This window comes from Canis lupus, chromosome 9, assembly GCF_048164855.1.
Source record: "Canis lupus baileyi chromosome 9, mCanLup2.hap1, whole genome shotgun sequence".
Lineage (NCBI taxonomy): Eukaryota > Metazoa > Chordata > Mammalia > Carnivora > Canidae > Canis > Canis lupus.
Genome location: NC_132846.1, coordinates 71438551 through 71459557, shown reverse-complemented (window position 1 = coordinate 71459557; position 21007 = coordinate 71438551). Strand labels below are relative to the sequence as shown.

The 21007-nt window shown below is 53.0% G+C and overlaps 1 protein-coding gene and 2 long non-coding RNA genes across 3 annotated transcripts in view; 1 reads left to right on the top strand and 2 right to left on the bottom strand.

Annotated features, from left to right (window-relative positions):
* Positions 1-3969, bottom strand: part of DYNC1H1 (dynein cytoplasmic 1 heavy chain 1) — a 67912-nt gene extending 63943 nt beyond the window's left edge. The window contains exon 1 of the mRNA XM_072839964.1: positions 3544-3969. Within this exon, the coding sequence (XP_072696065.1) occupies positions 3544-3799 (256 nt within the window). The 5' untranslated portion in view covers positions 3800-3969. The remainder of the gene's footprint in view (positions 1-3543) is intronic.
* Positions 3970-10926: 6957 nt separating this feature from the next.
* Positions 10927-18960, bottom strand: LOC140640495 (uncharacterized). The gene is made up of 2 exons (XR_012037250.1): positions 18593-18960; positions 10927-15435 (listed from the first exon to the last, which is right to left on the bottom strand). It is a non-coding gene; the product is annotated as an uncharacterized lncRNA (long non-coding RNA).
* A 148-nt stretch (positions 18961-19108) lies between these two features.
* LOC140640494 (uncharacterized) lies at positions 19109-20067 on the top strand. The gene is made up of 2 exons (XR_012037249.1): positions 19109-19415; positions 19560-20067. It is a non-coding gene; the product is annotated as an uncharacterized lncRNA (long non-coding RNA).
* Positions 20068-21007: the final 940 nt, after the last annotated feature.

Here is a 21007-nt window from a genome sequence, read left to right as displayed (position 1 = left end):
GTAGGATAAGTATTGACCAAAGGTGGTGACTATTTTCAGTTTTAAAGACAAAGTGCGAAGGCTAAGACACCCAAAGGGAAAAATAAACAAAAACTCACAGCATCGACCCCAACCTCAGCCTGGTCACTAACGAGCCGGAGCAGTCCTAGAACCACCATTTTCACCAGCTGCAAACTGAAGCATCTCTCATCTGCTCCCATCTTTACCATCCAATAAAAATGTACTTCAGGTAAAACCTGCTATAGAATGTCATTAAAATTGTAAAATGCCTATGAAGTAACGGGCACCTATCTGATTGTAATTTAATTTTTTAAAAGATTTTATTTATTCGTAAGAGACACACAGAGAGAGGCAGAGGGAGAAGCAGGCTCCATACAGGGAGCCTGATGTGGGAATCGATTCCGGGACTCCAAGATCACACTCTGAACTGAAGGCAGGCACTTAACTGCTGAGCCACCCAGGCATCCCAGATTTTATTATTTTTTAAGATTTTATTTCTTCATGATAGATACACAGAGAGAGGCAGACAGATATAGGCAGAGGGAGGAGCAGGCTCCCTGCTGGAAGCCCAATGTGGGACTTGATCCCAGAGCCCCCAGGACCATGATCCGAGCCAAAGGCAGACGCTCAACCACTGAGCCACCCAAGCGTCCCTCTGATTGTAATTTTAGAAGTATACTCTGGTGAAACAGTTTTCTACAGGCCAGGAATTACAGAAAAGAGAGTTCTCTTTTTCAAATCAGAGGGGCCATAATTTAACATTTCCCTTCCCACCAACTCTCCAATCCTTTAGTATCAAAATAAACTGTTAAATTCACAACCTTTATTCTACATTTTAAGGAATACTGTACTTTAACAGAAAAGTTCACAGCTAGCTAGGGTGGTATACATATATATTTTATTGTAAAATATATTTTATTGTAAAAATGCTTCTGTATTCAATTACAAGTGTTTGGAAAATTGTTTCCATAAAAAGAAGGGGAGGATAAAATAAAATCACTTTCCCTTGTTCACTAAATTATGACTTCATTCTTGTTGACAGTCTACTCAGTTTACACAGATTTGTTTTCCACAACACAAAGCAAGCCTACCTTTTCACTGTAACTAGCTACTGGGTGCTCACATCTGTTTAAATGTACAAAGGCCAACGCTAACTCAAAAATCACCCAGAAGAAAGCCCTCCTATCAAGTGATCTGGGTCAGTACTTGCCCTAAATCATGCTACTTTAGTCAGGATGCCAACTAGACTGAGGGGACCATATAGTCTTTTTTTTTAATTTAAGTGAAAAATAAATTACAGACAGGTTGAACTACGAGAAATACTTTTTTATTTTTGTAAATACAGGAATGAGGTAGGATTTCAATCTTAGACACTCTCACTCCTTAGCCCACGTTCAAAAGTGCAAGTCATTATGGAACCAAGATCTGGATGCTTGGACATTTGCTTTGCTGAAATAAGAAAATGTACATTAAGAAAACAGATGATTTGCAATGAAAAGTATACTACAGAAATAGTACTTTCCCCCGATAATCTTAGCAAAGTTCAGTTCTAATGTTTGAGAAAAGTCGATTACTGATAAGCTGTCTAGAACCAAAAACAAAACTTACAAATTTTTTCCATAAAAAAACAAAAACAAAAACAAAACCTGAGGCCCAAGGTAGAAATCACCGATTTTAAAATACGTCAACTGTGCAATGAAAGTATGATCAAGAATTAGCCAAGGTCAAACTACTCAAAACACAGTAATTTAACACAAATTAAGGTATAGTTTAATAAAACAATGCACAGTCACTGAAAAATAATCAGAAAGACAGATTCCACAATGCTGACACTGGTTATATCTGGCTCAAAGGAGTCCCGGTGATTTTTACTTTATCTGTATACTTTAAATTTTGTATCATGACTAAATATGTACCCTTTTTGAAAGATTAAGTGGGTCCAAAAAAATATTTTAACACTAGTGGTTTCCAGCCTGGAAAACATGATCCCCAATACAACAGAAAACCCTAAGCAACATTAATAGTCTAAATGTGTCTGAAAAGCTCATTTTTTTGAACATTCCATGTGTATCTAAGAAAAACATTTTTTCACACCCTGACCCTCCAAACCTCTCACAGACACGGAAGCTACAATGAAGCATATCCGGGGCAAGAACAGCTTTTGAAAGAAACAAACTATCAGAAAGAAACATAAGTATGAGTGTGTGGGGGTTGGGGTGGGGTGAGACAGTATAAATCCCATTATTGACAGGCCTTACAGCTTTTTTGAGATTATAAAAAGCTCGCTGGTAAACATTTTCAGACAGTGGCCAGTTCCTTAACTTTTTTTTAGGTTAAAAAAAAAATTTATTTTTAAATTTTATTTATTCATGAGACACACACAGAGCGAGGCAGAGATACAGGCCGAGGGAGAAGCAGGCTCCATTCAGGGCGCCTGATGTGGGACTTGATCCCGGGTCCCCAGGATCACGCCCTGGGGCCGAAGGCAGATGCTCAACGGCTGAGCCACCCGGGTGCCCCTAAGGTTAAAATTTACTTGGACATCACTCCTGGGTTCCCAGATGGACAGTGCTACACCCATTCTGCGCTGCCAAACACGCTCTCCATCAACCACCAAGCGGTCCTGCAGAGTCCAGACACTCCCTGAGGACAGGCTCAGCCCTCAAGACGAAGGTCACTGTTTGAGGAGACTGCTGCAAAATGCAAACCTTTCGCTCCCTCTCCCCGAGTAGGTGTGCCTATCCGGGTCTCTCTTTAAAAACAAAACAAAACAAAACAAAAAACAACAAAAAAAAATAAAACAACAAACCTGTAAACTAGGTTCAGATATCATGGGGGTCACCATTAGGATCATCTAAATACTAAGCAAATATTATAGGTGTGGTTGGTGAAATCCAGCAGCGTGCTGGACACTGAGACGCCGAGTCTAGACCGGGGGGTTGGGGGGAGGGCAGGGGGGGCTGGTGACTCTGGGCGAGTCCACTTCGTCGCAGCCTGAAACAGGGAAATCCCCTGCAGACACGGCACGGAGGCTGGGAGCACCGGGAGGCTGGGAGCACCGGGCGGCGGCCCACGGAGCGGGAGCGCGCACCCGCCGGGCGCAGGGATGCTCGGCTCGCGGCCCGGCCCGGTGCTCGCGGCCCGGCTCCGCACCTGGGTCCACGGGGAAGGGCCCCGACGCCTCCCCCCGGGCGCGCACGGCCCCGCGGGTCGGCCCCCGACACATCCCTCCCCGGGGCCGGCCTGGCCGGGACGCAAATCGAAACCGAAGAGCTCATGTGACATCGGAGGCCGGGATGCGGCCTCCGCCCGCGCTCAGCCCGGCAGACGCCGTCTCCACCCAACTCGGCCATCTTGGGGCCCGAGCAGACAAAGCGAGCCCATTGTTGCGGGGCTCGGCGAGGCCGGGGCGCCCCTGTCCGCTCCCGCCACCCGGAAGGGGGCACCCGGGGCTCCCGCCCAGCAGGGGGCGTGGCGCCGGGCTCGCCCCAGCCCTCGGGGCGCCCCCCCCCGCCCGCCGCCCGCCCGCCGGCCGCCGCGCACCTTTGAGCGTGGAGCGCTCCACCAGGACCGTGTGCACCTGCGGGTCCGACAGGAACTTGCGCATCTGCTCCAGGGCGCTCTTCTCCTCCAGCGCCGCCTCGAGCGCGGCCGGCGCCTCGCCGCCGTCCTCCAGCAGCAGCGGCACCAGCTTGCGCAGGTGCTTCTGCAGCACCGACACGTCGGCCACGTTCTGCACGGCCGACACCTCCAGGCCCGCCGAGCCGTCCTCGCCGCCGCCGCCGCCCGGCTCCGACATGGCGCCGCGCTCGGGACCCGCAGGGAGCGCTGGGCAGACGGCCGCGGCTCCGCACGAGAGCGAGCGGACGAGAGAAACGGGCGCCGGGAACTGACCGTCCGCTAGCCGCGGCCGACTGAGCGAGCGGGCGCCGGCTCCGCCCTAAAGGCCGCCGCCCGCCTGCCCGCCCCGCCCGCGGCCCGCCGCCTCAGCCATTAGCGCCCGCTCCCCGCCCTGGCGTCACGACGTTGCGCGTGCGCGCGCCCCCTCCCCGCGACGCCGCCGCTCGGCCTTCTGGGACTTGTAGTCCCAGCGCTGGGCGGGGCCCCGCGTTTCCCCGCACCGCGAGCCCTGGAGGTGGGAACTTCACTTGGTCCGTGGGCGGGGCGGGGCGGGGCGGGGCGGGGCGGGGCGGGGCGGGGCGGGGCCGTCAGAGACTGTACCTGTCGCGTTCGCTGCTGTGGCCGCACAGCATAGAGCCTGAGACACTCCACGAATATTGAATGAATGAATGGTGTCGAGGATGAGAGCTAACGATTTTTTTTTTTGAGCATTTAGGTTATGACCGACATTGCCCTAAGCATTTAATCTGTGTTCTCGCGTTGAACGAATGAATGACTACAATATGTTAAGTGCTAAAATATAGTTGTTAGATATACACGGGAAGAGTGAGAGCCTTTTTTTTTTTTTTTCTTCTTTCCCCCGGGGTGGGGGAGGACGTGAGGGTGCCACCTTGCTAGTCTGGAAAAAGGGGGAGGTGGGGAAGGGGACATTCCCAGCAGAGGAACTAGCCTTTACAAAGACAGAGGAGCCTCCAGGTTGTGGCTGGAGCCCTGACTGCAGAGGCGGTGTCAGGTGAAGCCAGGAGGTGAGGCCCACCTGAACCGTGGGATAAAGCCATGCTGCTGCTGGGGGTGCTGGATGCTGCTCATGAAGCAACTCCCCCGGATGCTGTGATGCCCAAGTGGGAGACCTAGGTGACAACATCTACCTAGAATACTGATGCTCTGCTAGCAGCGGGGGCTGGCACCGTCATTCCATGGGCCTCCGCATCTGAGGCCGCACAAGGAGGGGACTGAGACGCCTGCTAGATAAAGCTTTCCCCAGCTCCCATCCACCTGGATCTCCCCCATTACCCCGAGATGACATAAGGGTGGGAGTCCAGGCTGCCCACATTCTTGGTTTAGAGATGACAGTTTCTTCTAAGGAGCGTTCATTGGCCTCTGAAAAATCAAACTCATAACTTGCTTCTTAAATTGGGTGGATGGAGGAAGGGAAACCAAAGGCGTTATTTTTATATCAAAGTGCACAGTCACAGAGCTGAGTCCTGATTGGTAGGATGATGATGGGATGATTTGATTCCCCCAAATCATCTTTGGAAAACTGGGATACATACAATATGCTTATCCTTGCTCAATTACCCAGTGCCAACCCCAGGGACTGCTGGAACATGGAAACTAATTAGATGATTCTTGTCTTTAAGGAGCTCCCGGAAGAGGGGGCAGATTAATACCCATCCTCCTGCCCTCCATCAGTCTGCCCTTGTGTAATATGCCCAGACAGATCTAAATAACCTTCCAGGGAAAAGATAAAGCAACTGCAATCAGTTTGTGCTGTGATCATACTGGTCAGGGATAATAATAATGCCACCGACAGCTAACACTGAATGCTCACTCAATGCTAAGCACTCCACTGAGCACCCCTCACCCCCACCATGTCCTCTGGGGGTAGGAACAGGGATGAAAAGGGAAATCTGTTAGGGGCAGGTTAGTGAACTCTGAATTGACCACACAGCATCTGAGACCCAGAAACCCAGCAGATGGTGAGAGAGGCTGCTTGCAGCCTGCACCGTGAGTCAGCGCGTTCGGGAGACCCCTGGAGATGCAGCCACCGGGGCATCCAACCAAGAGACGCTGCAACCTGGCCTTGAGCCAGGGCAGCAGAGCCGCAGGCTTTGGTTTTGCAGCTCTGTGTGCTAGGCTCAAAATTAAAAGTGTTATTTCTAAGAGGATGGAAACCAAAAAACATCTGAACAATCTACAAGGGTTCATACCTTGACCCAAAGTGCTTGCATTTCTGTTTTATAAAAGGTATTTGGTGTGTTTAACACATAATAAAAATAGGCAATGTTGGTGGAGTGCTCACCCTCCCCAGGTGCCAAGCACTCTAAATTCCTTATCCCCTGACTACTCTGCCCCGGGGCTGTAGGGGGGAGATCTCTCGTGAGACGCCCCTTTGCCCCCCCCCCCCCCCGCCCGCCTCCATCGGTGTCCTCCAAGCTGCCCCTGGGTGCGCTGGGGGCGCTCCACCGGAGCCTGGCCTCTCCCCCTGCTTGCTCCCCAGCGCATCTCATCTTTCCCTTGTCCACAAAAGAAGCTGCTTTCACTTGTCAGTGGGCAGCGCGGGATTGGGCGGGGGGGGGGGGGGGGTGCGTGCTGGAAAGAGAATCCGGTCCAAGTTGATGGAGGAGAGTGGCTGCTAGGCGGCTTGTGTCTTATCAGAAATCGGCGAGCTGTGTACACGGAGGAGATCGCGTCCATTCCCCGCCCGTCTTCCCTGGGTGGCTCAGGTGCGCGCTGGGGGTTCAATGCCATCCCCATCCTGCCCCCCCACGACCCTGGGGTGGCACCGAGCCCGGCTGGCCCTGCATCCTCACGCTCCTCGCCTGGGATCGCCCCTGCTCTGCCTCCACGTACCATAGTGGGCTTGCCCATTCATTCATTCGTTCATTCACTCATTCGTTCAGTGCTTGGTCCATGGCTCATTCCTCCAGGAACGCATCGGGGCCCGGCCCCACGCAGGTGCTTGGTTAGTGGCTGTGGAAGCAGAGCCAGGGAACCGGTGCCCGCGGAGGGGCCGCCGCCGCCAGGCCACAGGGCACCTTTTGGATTTTGACCTTCCAGCGGCTTTGGGCCAGGCGGGCTGCACCTGCCCCTCGCTCGTGCAGGTGAGCTTCCTCATGAGCTCATCCTCGGCCTCCCCCCCCGCCCCACCACCTCGCGGTTCCGTCCAGGGGCCTCAGGAGGAGGCTGGAGCCTGCTCGGGCTCCTGCAGGCCGGAGCGGCGCTGGGCGCGGTCGGGGCGCCCCCCCCCCCGCCGCAGGGCCCGCGCCCCGAGCGGGCGGAGCGATCTTTGGCGCCCCCTGGTGGCGCGGAGGAGACCTCGCGCTCCGGGAGCCCCTCCCCCGCCCGCGGCGCACCTGTCCTGGGGGCGCCCCCAGGCTCCGGTTCCCGAGGTCACCTGGGCCTCCTGCCCTTGGCCACAGAGCGAGCAGTGGGAGTGGCCAGAGGAGAATGCCAGCCTGTGGCCTGCCTGGCCTGCATCCCGCCGCCCACTGGGGAGGTTAGGGAGTTTGCGTGTAAGGACAGCGGGTTAGGGTCCCTCCTGCGCACAGGTCCTCAGAGAGCCCTGACGCTGTGCTGCGCGCTCCTCTCCGGAGGTGTCCTGCTCCTTCTCTCACCTAAGAACCACCTGTGTCCCCCACCACGGCCACGGCTCCCTGCGTGCCCTGGACCCCATCCTTCCTCGTGGGCATCACCTCCGAATTCTCCCCTGGCTCCCAAATGTGTTCCCACTGTCTCCTGGATCCTTTCCAGCGAAGCCCAACCTGCTCGAATGCATCTCTTCTTTAAAAGGAACGAAAACCCTGCCCCGTTGCCAGCGCGCCCCCCTCCACCTCTTCGCTGCCGTTTCCAGCATAATGTCTTGAAAATGAGCGACGGTGGGCCCGGCGCTCACTCTACCTTGAACACGATCAGGTGCTCCTGTCCCAGGCGTCGCTGGCATCTGCATGGCCAAACCCAGTGATCTGTTCTCATCTTGCTGGACCGCAGGGCAGCTTGGACACAGGGGGGCCCTATCTACCCCCTTTATTTTTTTTTTAAAGATTGTATTTATTTATTCATGAAAGACACACACACACACACACACACACACACACACACACACACACACAGAGGCAGAGACACAGGCAGAGGGAGAAGCAGGCTCCATGCAGGGAGCCTGATGTGGGACTCGATCCCGGGACCCCAGGATCACATCCTGGGCTGAAGGCAGACGCTAAACCACTGAGCCACCCAGGGATCCCCCACCTCTTCAAACTACCCCCTCGCCTCCTTTGCTGGACCCCTCCCCTTCCCTACCCCTAAAGGATTTTAGATTTTGACCTTCCAACAGCTTTGAGCCAGGCAGGCAGGCGCCGTTCCAACTAAAGGTTGGAGTGGCCCGATGCATAGTCTTCAGGTCACTTCTGTGCTCTAACAGTGCTCCCCAGGTGACCTCCCCTGGCCCCATGACATTGAACACACATCTAGACACGGATACCTCCCAATCTTAGAAGATTCATTATGCTGCTGTTGGGTTGAGTGTTCTAGGAAATATCAATTAGGCCAAGTTGGTTGAAAGTGTTGTTTAGGTCTTCTATATCCTTACCGATTTTCTACTTGTTCTAGCCATTTTTTAAAAAAGATTTAATTATTTATTTGAGAGAGAGAGAGAGGGAATGAGGGAGAGGGAGAGGGAGAAGCAGACTCACCACTGAGCAAGGAGCCCCGCCTAGGACTTGATTCCAGGACCCCGGGATCATGACCCTGAGCTGAAGGCAGATGCTTAACCAATAAGCCAGCCAGGTGCCCTGTTCTATATATTCTTTTTAAAAATGTTCTATATATTCTTTTTAAAAAGATTTTATTTATTTATTCATGAGAGACACGCAGAGAGAGAGAGAGAGAGAGAGAGAGAGAGAGAGAGAGGCAGAGACACAGGCAGAGGGAGAAGCAGGCTCCATGCAGGGAGCCCGATGTGGGACTCGATCCTGGGACTCCAGGATCACACCCTGGGCCGAAGGCAAGCCCTAAACCACTGAGCCACCCAGGGATTCCCTGTTCCTCTATTCCTAATAGTGTTATTTGCCCCATAATTTACTTTGATTATAGCATAGCCACTCTGGCTTTCCTTTGATCAGTGTTGGCATGGTCTGTCTTTTCCCATCCTTTATTTTTTTTAACTTATTAGGGCCTTTGTATTTAAAGAGGGTATCTTACAGGCAGCACATAGTTGGTTTTTGCTTTTAAAAAACCCTATGTTGGGATCCCTGGGTGGCTCAGCGGCTTAGCGCCTGCCTTTGGCCCAGGGCGTGATCCTGGAGTCCCGGGATCAAGTCCCACATCAGGCTCCCTGCATGGAGCCTGCTTCTCCCTCTGCCTGTGTCTCTGCCTCTCTGTCTCTCATGAATAAATACATAAAATCTTAAAAAAAAAAATCCTATGTGACAATCTACTGGCCCTCCCCTGGGCTGTTTGAGAGCTACCCGTAGGCCCCAGGGGAACAGTCTTTATAAACATAGGTCAAAGTGGTCAGTACTCTGTGGCTTCACACCCCTCTTAGTTGGAGAATGGTCCTTGGTTTGCCCACTGGGCCTGGAGTGATCTAGTCCTTGGCTTGTCTCCAAAGCCATCACCTACCTCTGTCCACCTTGGGTGTGCTGACCCTCTGTTGTCCCCAGTGATACCAAGCATGCCTCAGCCTGGGGGTCTTTCCCTTGTTCTAGAATGCTCTTCCTCCAGAGTCCTAAAGGGTTCACGCTTTCTCTTCATCAGCGCCTTCTCTTCATCAGCCGTCTGCTCAAGAGGACCTCTTTGACCACCTTCCCCACTACTTGCCCCTTTATCACCTTATTGTCTTCAGAGCATGTTTCTCTGCACAATACTTATCTGTGCTTCTCTCTCATGGTGAATGCCCCCAACTAGAATCTGATTCCATGAGGTCAAGGACTTTCTCTTGATAATGGCAAATCTTGTGCCATTATCTTATGTCTGTGCTTGGAACTGCATCTTGCTCTCCCATTTATTGTGGAATAAATCTTTGGGGCATGAGTAAATAAACAGAGTACGTTTGTTCTCTCCAGGTGAATTACACAGTGATTCTAACAGAACTAAAAAACTAAGAAAAAAAAAGTATTATTCAGCAACTAAGTTATATACACATCAAAGCCTTCCTCTTCTTCTTAAGAACCTGTCACAGCTTATTTCTGTAACGTTACAAATGCGCACTAAGTGCTCATGTGTCACATACACACGTCAACCCTGGGTCTAATTCAAGCCTTTGCAGTTTACCTCCATTCCTGATTGAAATGTCACCCCTTCCTTTCCTCAAGACTTTTTTTTTTTTTTTAAAGATTTTATTTATTTATTCATGAGAGACAGAGAGAGAGAGGCAGAGACACAGGCAGAGGGAGAAGCAGGCTCCGTGTGGGGAGCCCGACATGGGACTCGATCCAGGATCTCCAGGATCAGGCCCTGGGCTAAAGGCGGCGCCAAACCACCAAGCCACCCGGGCTGCCCCTCCTCAAGACTTTAAGAAGAGGGGGTATGAATACGAAGTTCTCAGTGCATCCTCATGAAGATGGTTTGTTGGGATATCTGGGGACTTGGGAGGTCATTTGTTGGGGGTTGAACTGTGTCCACCAAAAGACACACAGGACAGTAAAAATGAATCTGCAAGCTGAAATTATGCAAAGCAATCTTTTTATTTTTATTTTATTATTTTTTTTAATTTTTATTTATTTATGATAGTCACACACACACAGAGAGAGAGAGAGAGAGAGAGAGAGAGGCAGAGACACAGGTAGAGGGAGAAGCAGGCTCCATGCACCGGGAGCCCGATGTGGGATTCGATCCCGGGTCTCCAGGATCGCGCCCTGGGCCAAAGGCAGGCGCCAAACCGCTGCGCCACCCAGGGATCCCCTTTATTTTATTTTAAAAGATTTTATTTATTCATGAGAGACAGAGAGAGAGGGGTAGAGACACAGGCAGAGGGAGAAGCAGGCTTCCCACGGAGAGCCTGATGCAGGACTCGATCCCAGGACCCCGGGATCACGCCCTGAGCCAAAGGCAGCGCTCACCCACTGAGCCACGTCAGGTGTCCCCATGCAAAGCAATCTTGATAGTTGCAGGACACTGTGAATACACTAGAAACCCCCAAATCATACACTTTAAAATGATTAAAGTGGTGAATTTTATCTCAATAAAAGTAATTTTTAAATGGACATGTGGAGAGAAAAAAAAAATCTGCCGGACCAGTGTGATTGTTCAGTGACTTCCCAAACATTACAAACTTTCTCCTTGGTTATAAATACACAGGCAAATAAAAACAGTAAAACTAATATTTATTTAGTACACTCTAACTTAAAATATCAGAGGCATTGAGAGTGATGGTGCTTATTTCTTTGTTTGAAAGCAGCACAGGTGGTAAAATCGGAACGACCCAGAAAGATGAGCGTGTCTCTGCACAACATGGACACACAAGTCTGTGGAGCAGTCCCTGTTTGCCCAGCGGTGTGAACGTACCTGATGCCACAGAACTGGCCACTTGGAAGCAGTTAAGGTGGTGCACTGCATACTACGAGGATTTAACCACAATTATAAGAAAAAAAACTTACCAGGAGCAGTATGAGCAGGGCTTGCCTGTTCCGTGGTGTAACCTAGGATGCGCTGCGAGCATCTCTTCTGGGCCTTTCCCAGCTGTCACCGGCCCTCCCGGGTTGAGATCAGCTCCAGCGTTGCCTGTGCTCTTGGAGCCGTGGGAAGCATCTCTGAGGGCTCCTTCGGTGTGAAGTCTTCCCGATGTCACTGGCTCGGGACACGGTCCTTCTCGTGGCGTGGGCCTCGCCAGGCTCCTCTGGCCGCTCGCATCCACGCCCCTCGGCGGCGCTTTCTTCTGGGACCCCGATTGTGACCTCCAGGGTTAACACTCCTCTTCCTCGCTGCTCTCTCACCTGGGACAGCCAGGTCCCTGCTTCCGGGATGCACTTCGGTAAAATATCAAGTGTATTTGTCACGGACGGTGGCACACCTACCGACTTCGCTGGCTGTGTGGGAACCGAGGAGCACGCGTGGTGACCAGTGACCCACGGACTTTGCAAGAAGCGCCAGACAGTCGCTGATCACGATGCACGGCTGTCATTCATGGAGTGATCTGCATGCTGGAGAGCTCCCCGAAGTCTGTACCCGGGGCAGCTACTCGGTTAAGACACAGGGTAGCTGGTACTTGAACTGAGTTGTTGGGGGACTAATGTGATCTTATTAGACCGTAGTAATGAAAATTTCTGCGTATTGGAACCATGCAGAGCAGGGACCACGTATATTGAAATCCTGCCCCCCCCTTCTTGCTTTTCCTTCTCTGCATTCAAGGGGGACTTCTTGGCCTGGGGCTGAAGCAGAAGGGGCCTGTGGATCTTTTGAACTTTGTTTTTATTTCCCCCAAACCCCAGCCCTTAGGAGAACAAAGGGGAATGGAAGAGGGACAGCAGAACTGGTGTCGTCTTCCTTGTGGGCAAGGTGTCCTGGAGAAGCAGGGTTGATGAAGCATCTTGGACCACGGGGACATTCCCCTGGTCTGGAGTGAGGAGGTTCTGGGCCTGCTGCCTCCAGTGCCCAGCGAATGATGCAGGAGGGGTATGGCACCCAGGTGACAGGACCCTAGCAGGCAGGCTGCCCAAAGAGGCCCACATGCCCAGCAAGGCTGCAGACAGCACTGGAGTGTGGGACCCCATGGGGGCGGCAATGACCAGTGTGGACAGATAGGCCGTGGCAGCAGGCACCCCACAGGGCCCTATCCCTGCATGAGTCCTGACTTAGGAAGGGGGCAGGACTCTGAAACTGGCGTCCGTGGTGCGTTGCCCATGGCATCGTGGAATGTGAGGCTTGGGTCAGAAGCGAGGCTGTTACAGGAATGGAGTCCGTGGGATTGCCCGCACCCCTGAGTCTGTGGCTGGAGTCGTGCCCGTGATGCCTGGGCTGTGGCACCACTGTGATGAGCTGGCCGGTCCGAACCGGTACATTCACAGCACTAGAGATGGGAGGTTATTACTGCTGCAGTTGGGAGGACGTGGAGGTAGCAGGTTCAGAGCAGAAGTAGTTGTTTAAGGTCTCACAGGTAACGAGGTGGAGCAGGGGTTCAGACTCAGATACTGTCCTTGCCTGGAGACTGTAAACCCCTAGAAGGGCACGGGCTGGATCCTGTTCCGTCATTTTACCATTCCCCAGTGTAGCACCAGGCTTGGGCCAGCCTCCAGTGCTCCCTCCCTCTCTCCCAAATGTTGACCAGCACCTGCTCCCTGAGCTTGTTTTCCATCTACAGAGGATGAACTTGGTGCAAACCGTGATCTGAGGGTGCTTAGAGGAACAGGTGCCGCTGTCAGCCTGCGGGGACCCGGCCCAAGCCAGAGGCATCCTGACACCTAGTGGCTTCTCAGTGTAATTGCAGGCCCCAGCCCCTGATCCCCAAACTCCAGGGCTCTGGTCCTGTTCCTCTCCATCCCTGTGGGGAGTGAGGGGAGTGTGTGCGGGGGTGTCTATAGCTGCTTGCTGCCCTCGTTGACTTTCCCTCCTTGCCAGCAGGGCAGTGTTGGGCTAGAAACTGAATAGGCTCTGGTAGATATTTACTCAATTTTATTTAATTCCATAAGATATGGGGTGCCTGGGGGTTCAGTCCATTAAGCATCTGCCTTCTGTTCAGGTCATGATCCCAGGGTCCTAGGATTGAGTCCTGCATCTAGCTCCCTGCTCAGTGGGAGTCTGCTTCTCCCTCTCCCTCTGCCCTTTGTGCTCTCTCAAAAAAACAACCAAAATCTTTTTCAAAAATTCCATAAGATCTTTCACCCCAGGACCTCGGGATGGGCAGAGGCTGAATCTCCTTCCTTCTTGCTGAGGGAAGCCTACTGCTGGCCTAAAGCAACCACACGACCATCCAAAAACCTGCTCAGGTTAAGCATACAAGTGTTTACTTGGAAGAAAGAACCTCCTACTTCAAAGAATGTAAAATTTTACAGAGACAACCACAAAATTCCAGCAGAATGCCCTGGGTCTGGTGAGGTGCAAAGCACAGGACACAGTGTCCTGCTAGGTTAGGATTTTGTTTGACTTCAGTGCAATGGTCACTTTCACCATGAGTGGAGGCAGGGGAACACGTGTACATTTTTATTGACAAGACAAAACCCTTCTTCACCCTAAAAGGGATACGACATAAAATGGCTTATCAGAAGATGTTATAATACTATCTCAGCAGCTGCTGGCATCTCCTGGCACTGCCAGTCAGTTTTTCTTTTAAGTTTGACATCAGTTGGTGTTTCTCTATGTTGAAAACTCTAGTATTTATTTTTTAAGATTTAATTTTTAAGTTAATCTCTGTACTCAATGTGGGGCTTGAACTTGTGACCCCGAGATCGAGTCGCATGCCCTACTGATTGAGCCAGCCAGGCGCCCCTACTGTTTTCTAAGTTGAGCAAGCAGAGGACCACGAGTAAGACATCGAGCCTCCCTGCACTTCCATTCCTCACCTAGAGTGAAGACAAAACAAAGCAAGACCCTGTACTGCAAAGCATGTTGCCCCCAGTATGGCACAGGCAAGTGTGCATGGCAATTTGGAGGCCTGGGGCTGTCAGTGTTTTTTTTTTTTTTTTTAAGTAGGCTCCATGCCCAGTGTGGGCATGGCTCATGACCCTCATGACCGTGAGATCAAGAGTTGCATGCTGTAGCGACTGAGCTGGCCAGGTGCCCCGGTCAATGGCTCTTTTAATGAAAATGGGTGCTGGGGTCAAGTAAGATCAGGAATTGCTGGATTAGACAAAGCTTAACCAGTTTTTTTCACGAGAGGAATTTTCAGAGCCTCTAAAAGGTCCTTTGAATCTTGGGGGGGCAGAGGAAGGTGCAACATTTCCCAAGTTACTTGCTATGGGGCTCTTTTATGGGGGAACATCAAAGCCCAGTCCCTGTGGGGTTAGAGATCTATGGTGATACTTAGGGAAACTATCCTACAACAGAGGGCGATGTGCTTAATAAACATGGCCATTATTGCAGGGTTTTTGTTTTAAGAAGGTGACTAACCCCTCCTTTTGCTAGTCCTCATTTTTTTTTTTTTTTTAAGATTTTACTTATTCATGAGAGAGAGAGGCAGAGACACAGGCAGAGGTAGAAGCAGGCTCCACGCAGGGAGCCCAATGTGGGACCCGATCCCGGGACCCTAGGATCACCCCCTGGGCCGAAGGCAGGAGCTAAACCGCTAAGCCACTCAGGCGTCCTGCTAGTCCTCATTTTGACCAGATGGAGTATCCTGCAGCCACACACCAGCCTCAACCCCTGGCTTGTCGAAGGACACACCTCTGTTATGAGGATGGTTTTGGAGTTCGGGCTGTTGCAAGCCCTGCAGTGGGTGGTGAGAAGGGCCTGGCTCTGATAGGATCCTGGCACTGCTACTACCAGCTGTGTAGCCTCCGGTGAGTCCCTTAACCTCTCTGTGCTAAGTGCCCCTTTTTTAAATGAGGCTATTGCACATACCTGCCCCTGGGGCTGTGCGAGGAATGAAGGAGACCAAGTGGTAAAGCTGCCAGCACGGTGAGTGGTCCATCACAGGCAGCCCTACTAATGCCATTATTAGTAGTAATAGTAACGGTGATTATGCTGGAACCCCGGCTGCACAGATCGCTGACCTCAGGTGTATGGAGGAAATTTACTTATAAAGCCTCCAAGGGGCACTTTCATTTTGTTTTGAAATATACAGGTTTCCTTTATTGAAGAGCAAAGAGTAGAAGTCTTGCTTAGTATACGTGCTGCCGAAGTGAGTGCCAGAAGTCTTGTTTATATTGCATCTTTATTTCTTCACTTAAAAAAAAAAAAAAAACTACTGTGGTAAAAAAATACATAAACCTCACAATTTTAACCACGTGTAAGTGTGCAATCGGGCAATCAATCCTTGAAGGACATTTGCAAATCTGTGCAGCTACCACCACCACCCATGTCCAGGATGTCCTTATCATCCCAAACAGAAACTCGCTTCCCTTTAAACCCTGCTCCCCGCCACCCACAACCCAAGGGAGAGTTCGGACAAGGGACAATGGAGGGTGAAGTTCCTCTCAGTGTCCTGCCTGTGCAAGGACCCAGGATCCTACTCCGCTCTCCCGTCATGCAGAACACCAAAACGCAGCCCCATCCCCAGCATTTATAGACTTAAAGCCAAGGAAAAGATAAGCAGTTACGTGCTGCTCTAACCTCCTCTCTGCATATGGCACCTTCAGGAAAAAGTGAGGTGGACAGCTACATGTAATGTGGTGTCCTTGACGGGACCCTGGCCCAGAAAAATTAAGGAAAAAAGTAAGAAAATCCGAACTCTAGGGATCCCTGGGTGGCGCAGCGGTTTAGCGCCTGCCTTTGGCCCAGGGCGCGATCCTGGAGACCCGGGATCGAATCCCACGTCGGGCTCCCAGTGCATGGAGCCTGCTTCTCCCTCTGCCTGTGTCTCTGCCTCTCTCTCTCTCTCTCTGTGTGACTATCATAAATAAATAAATAAATAAAATTAAAAAAAAAAAGAAAATCCGAACTCTGGACTCTAGTTCATAATAATCCATCTATGGGCACCTGGGTGGCTCAGTGGGTTGAGCATCCAACTCTTGATTTCGGCTCAGGTGGTGATCTCGGGGGCCCTGTGCTCAGCAGGGAGCAGGAAGTCTGCTTGGGGTTCTCTCTCTCCCCTTCTGTCCCCCCCCCCTTTTGTACTCTCGCTCTTTCTAAAATAAATTAAAAAAAAAAGTATCAGCATGGTTTCCTCAATTGTAGCAAATGTACCAGACTAACATAAGGCATTAATAACAAGACAAACTCTGTCTGTGAGTGGGGTTATATGAGCACTCTGCACTCTCAATTTTCCTGTAAATCTTAATACTTTTTTTTTTTTTTAACTTTATTAAGGGCAGCCCGGGTGGCTTAGTGGTTTAGCACCGCCTTCAGCCCAGGACCGAGTCCCACGTCAGGGTCCCTGCATGGAGCCTGCTTCTCCCTCTGCCTGTGTCTCTGCCTCTCTCTCTCTCTCTCTCTCTCTGTGTGTCTCTAGTGAATAAACAAACAAACAAAAGTCTATTAAAACAGAGAAAGCGAGGCAAGGGGTGTCGTGATGATCGCCCAGCCAGCGAGCCCCTCCTATTGAAGACCAGATGGGGCTGGTGGGTGGCTTTGGGACTGGGGGCAAGGCTGTGAAGTGGCCATGCTCCATTGTATGGCAGCAGGCCCCGCCCTTGGCTGTGAGCATCACATCTCTGGGCCCATGGTTCAGCACCCCAACTATACTCCCCGACCACAAGCTTTTTGAGACCTGGGAGCACCAGGTTTCCAGATACTGGGGCTGATGATGGAAATACAGTCCCATTTCAGGGCTGGGGACACAAGTGACAGGTGGGGTCTTCAGGATGAGGGCTGAGTCCCTCTTGGAGGTGCGGCATGGTCCTCCTGCAACCTCTGGCCTGAACTGTCACCGGTAAGCCTCTGAGACCACAGGCTGGGTGTTGTTAGGGCACATCACATGGAGATTTCACCTGTACTGGCCATCTAAGCATGTGTACACCCTGCATGGCAGCCTCAGAGCTCAGAGACCTAGGCCATGAATGATGCAGAGGAAGATGGGACCAGTCAGGGCCAACTTTTCCCCAAGAAGATTCCACAGCCTAGAGTGGGGATCAAAGATGGGAAGATCAAATGGAAGGAGGAGGGCTGCTGCCCTGTCCTGGGCAAAAATGACAGATGTCAGTGTGGTTTTGGGAACAGAAGGCATACTGCCTTCTGCCTCTGGGGGGGGGGTGGGGGGTGGTGTCCAGCTTGGTAAGAAGACAAAGCAACTCATGGGGTGTGTGTGTGTGTGTAGCTGTCTTAAAGCCCTATAATGGATTTATCTCGGTTAAAATTCCAAGTCCTTTTTGGGGCCACCTGTTACCTCTCTGACTATTGCCTATCCTCAAACCAACAATAGCTGCAGGTATCCACCCACCTCTTGCAAGTGCTGTGCCCTCTGCCTGGATGCTCTTCCATCACTTCCCTCAAACTCCCCTTCTCAGTACGGCTTTCCCTGCCCTTTATGTAAATCTGTCCCCAGCCCCTGGACCTTTTCTGTTTTGTTTTTCCCCCAGTGGATCTCACCAATTCTAATACAGTATGAACTGCATCTTGTTTATTGTCTCTTTCCTGCACTAGAAGATAAATCCTGGGAGGGTGAGGATTTCTACCTCCTTGCTCAATGCTATATCCCTAGTGCCTAGAGAGAAGGGCCTGGGAGCAGGTGTTTGATAAATACTCGCTGAACTGAATGAATGACGCTGCGGGTGGTTCTCTCGGGGGCTTGCACATTTCTCCCACGCCTCCTTCCAGGTCTGGCTTCTAGGCTCCTCACTCCCATTGCTTCTCTTTTCCTGGCTCTGCCTGAGACCCTCCTGTCCCTGGTCTAATGGGCTCAAGACACCAGACGGTCGTGCCCCAGTCGGGAGCGGAGCCTGGGAAGCAGCTGGCTCCATCCTCCAAGGTCATCAATCCCGTGGGCAAAAAGGGTGTCATCCGGGCTGGGGTGACCCCGAAAGGCACGGAGAGGGGGTGCTCCTGTTGGCGCGCCCACCTTCGCTTCTCAGGCTGTAGAAGCCACCTGGCTTTGGGTCAGCAGGCTGGTCAGGCTGATGCCTGGGTTCAGCCCCGGCTCCTCCACTTCCCGTCCCATCTGTGGGCCTCAACTACACTACCAGCCACTCCCTGCTGCTGTCAAGGTTTAGTAACGTGAAATAACAAACAGGCCCCAGGTGAAATCCCCTGTGCTAGGCGGTCCCCGGCCTAATACTCAACCTGAGTGCAGCTGCAGCCTCTCCCCGAAGGGAAGCTGGGACTACCCGGCCAGCACGCTGGCGTCACGTGCCCGGCAGACCCCTGGCCCTCCCCAGGGGCAGGCAATCCCCTCTTCCCGTTCCGGGCCCCTTCCGCTTCCTAGTAGCCCCTCGGCGCTCCTTCCTACCTGGCGGGGCGGGACGCTGCCCGCGGGGAATGGCTGAGTCCCATCCTCGAGCTCACCCAGCTGCGTCTCACAGAACTAAGACGAACGCCAGGGGCCCGGCACCCGAGCCCGGGCCGACACGGGCCGACGCGGGCCGAGGACGGAGGCCCCGCCCTGCTCAGCACGCCGCTGCACCGTCAGCCCCCGAGGCCCCGCTCGGGCCACCGCGCGGCCCGGCAGGCGGGCCCCTCCCCCAGCAGGTGACCCACCGGGGCCCCCCAGCCCCGGCGGGAAGCCCTTGGCGCCGCCGTCCTCGATTCCGGGCCCGGGCCCAGCGCCGCAGCCCTTTCCCGCCACAGGCAACCGGAGAACGCCTCCGCCGCGGTCACGTGACCGAGAGCCGGTGCGGTCAGGTGATCCAGGGGACCAATCGCTGCGCCCGGAACGGAGAGGCCTCGGGATTGGCCCATCCCAGGCAGGGGGCGGGACTTTGCTCGGAGGCCTGGAAGCCTCGCCCGCCCCTTCCCGCCTGCAGGTTACCCGCGTGAATCTCGTTCCCCCGCGAGACCCGGAGTCGGGCTGGGGCCTGTAATCCCCATAGTGCCCCGGGCGGGAGCGGAGCCGTCGCGTTTCGGGGTGCCCGTCGCGCGCCGCTTGCGTCATTTTCCCGCGCCCTGGGAGCTCTGCTCGCCTCCGCACCTTCATCTGCACCGGGAGCGGCTGGGGCGGGCATGGGCGCGGGCCGGGCGCCCGGGGGTCGGGGGTCGGGCGTCGGGCGTCGGGAGACAGGCGAGGCGGCGCGGCTGGAGATGAGCGCCCCTGCCTCGGGCACCGGGGAGAGCAGGTGCGGGAGCGGCCGGGGCGGGGCGGGGGCGGGGCGGGGGCGGGCCCGAGTAGCAGGTGGAGGCTCGCCGTGCCACGACCCGGCTTCTCCTAGGAAGGAGGAGGCAGGTGCCCCTGACTGTTGTTCTTTTTGAATTTTGAACAGCACGGCAAGCCGGAGAGAGACGCCAGGCCTTCATATTTCTGCACTGGCCGTGGCTGGGTACATCCCGGACTTGAAGGCACAGGGAGCACGAGCAAGGGCATGTTCTGCATACCTGGACACCTGAGGCCCGAGCGTCTGCCGCCAACACACCGGGCTTCAGTTGCTTCCTCCGTAGATCTGGGGACCAGTGAGGGCTTTCCAGAGGGCAAAGCAAGGCCTTAGGAGCCCACTGGCCTGCCTCTGGATTCCGACTCTACCTTTGACTAGTGAGTTTGGGTTAATCACATAATCTCTCAGAACCTCAGTGTTCTCATCTGAAAAATGGGGACGAACACCACCAGCCTGTGAGAATTCAGTAAGACGCTGCGTGCACAGGGACAGTCCAGCCTGTCGCCGGCGCTCAGGAAGTGCTGTGTCTGTGTTTCCCCCTCTTCGGGCTTTGAAGAGCCGGTGACTGCCAGGCAGGAGAAATGTAACTGATTAGCTGGTGTTTGTTCCTCTTATTCCACGGAGTTTAATTTCATTGAAAGTCCTTTAGAATGTGTGGTCCTGGAAGCACATGTCGAGGAGGACAGAGTTCAGTTTAAGGAACAGACAGACAAGGGATTTTTTTTTTTTTTTAATTTATGATAGTCACAGAGAGAGAGAGAGAGAGAGAGGCAGAGACACAGGCAGAGGGAGAAGCAGGCTCCATGCACCGGGAGCCCGACGTGGGATTCGATCCCGGGTCTCCAGGATCGCGCCCTGGGCCAAAGGCAGGCGCCAAACCACTGCGCCACCCAGGGATCCTCAGACAAGGGATTATGTAAAAAGGGTTGAAGGGGTGGAGGCTCAAAGCAGGTGTTCCATATGCAGGGGCGTGGCAGGGAGATGGCTGGTGGCCCGCCTCCTGGTGACCCTTGGTGGTGAGAAGGGGGACTACAAGTCTGCATCACAGCCTAAAGGCAAGCTGGGCCTGGCTGTTTTGGATGCTGTACTGAGGCATTGGACACGATTTCTTTTTTTAATTTTCTTTTTCTTTTTAATTTTTTTTATAATAAATTTATTTTTTATTGGTGTTCAATTTGCCAACATACAGAATAACACCCAGTGCTCATCCCGTCAAGTGCCCCCCCTCAGTGCCCGTCACCCATTCACCCCCACCCCCTGCCCTCCTCCCCTTCCACCACCCCTAGTTCATTTCCCAGAGTTAGGAGTCTTTATGTTCTGTCTCCCTTTCTGACACGATTTCTTTCTTTTTTTTTTTTAATATATTTTTAAAATTTTTTATTTATTTATGATAGTCGCAGAGAGAGAGAGGCAGAGACATAGGCAGAGGGAGAGGCAGGCTCCATGCACCGGGAGCCCGACGTGGGACTCGATCCCGGGACTCCAGGATCGCGCCCTGGGCCAAAGGCAGGCGCCAAACCGCTGCGCCACCCAGGGATCCCATGACACGATTTCTTAAT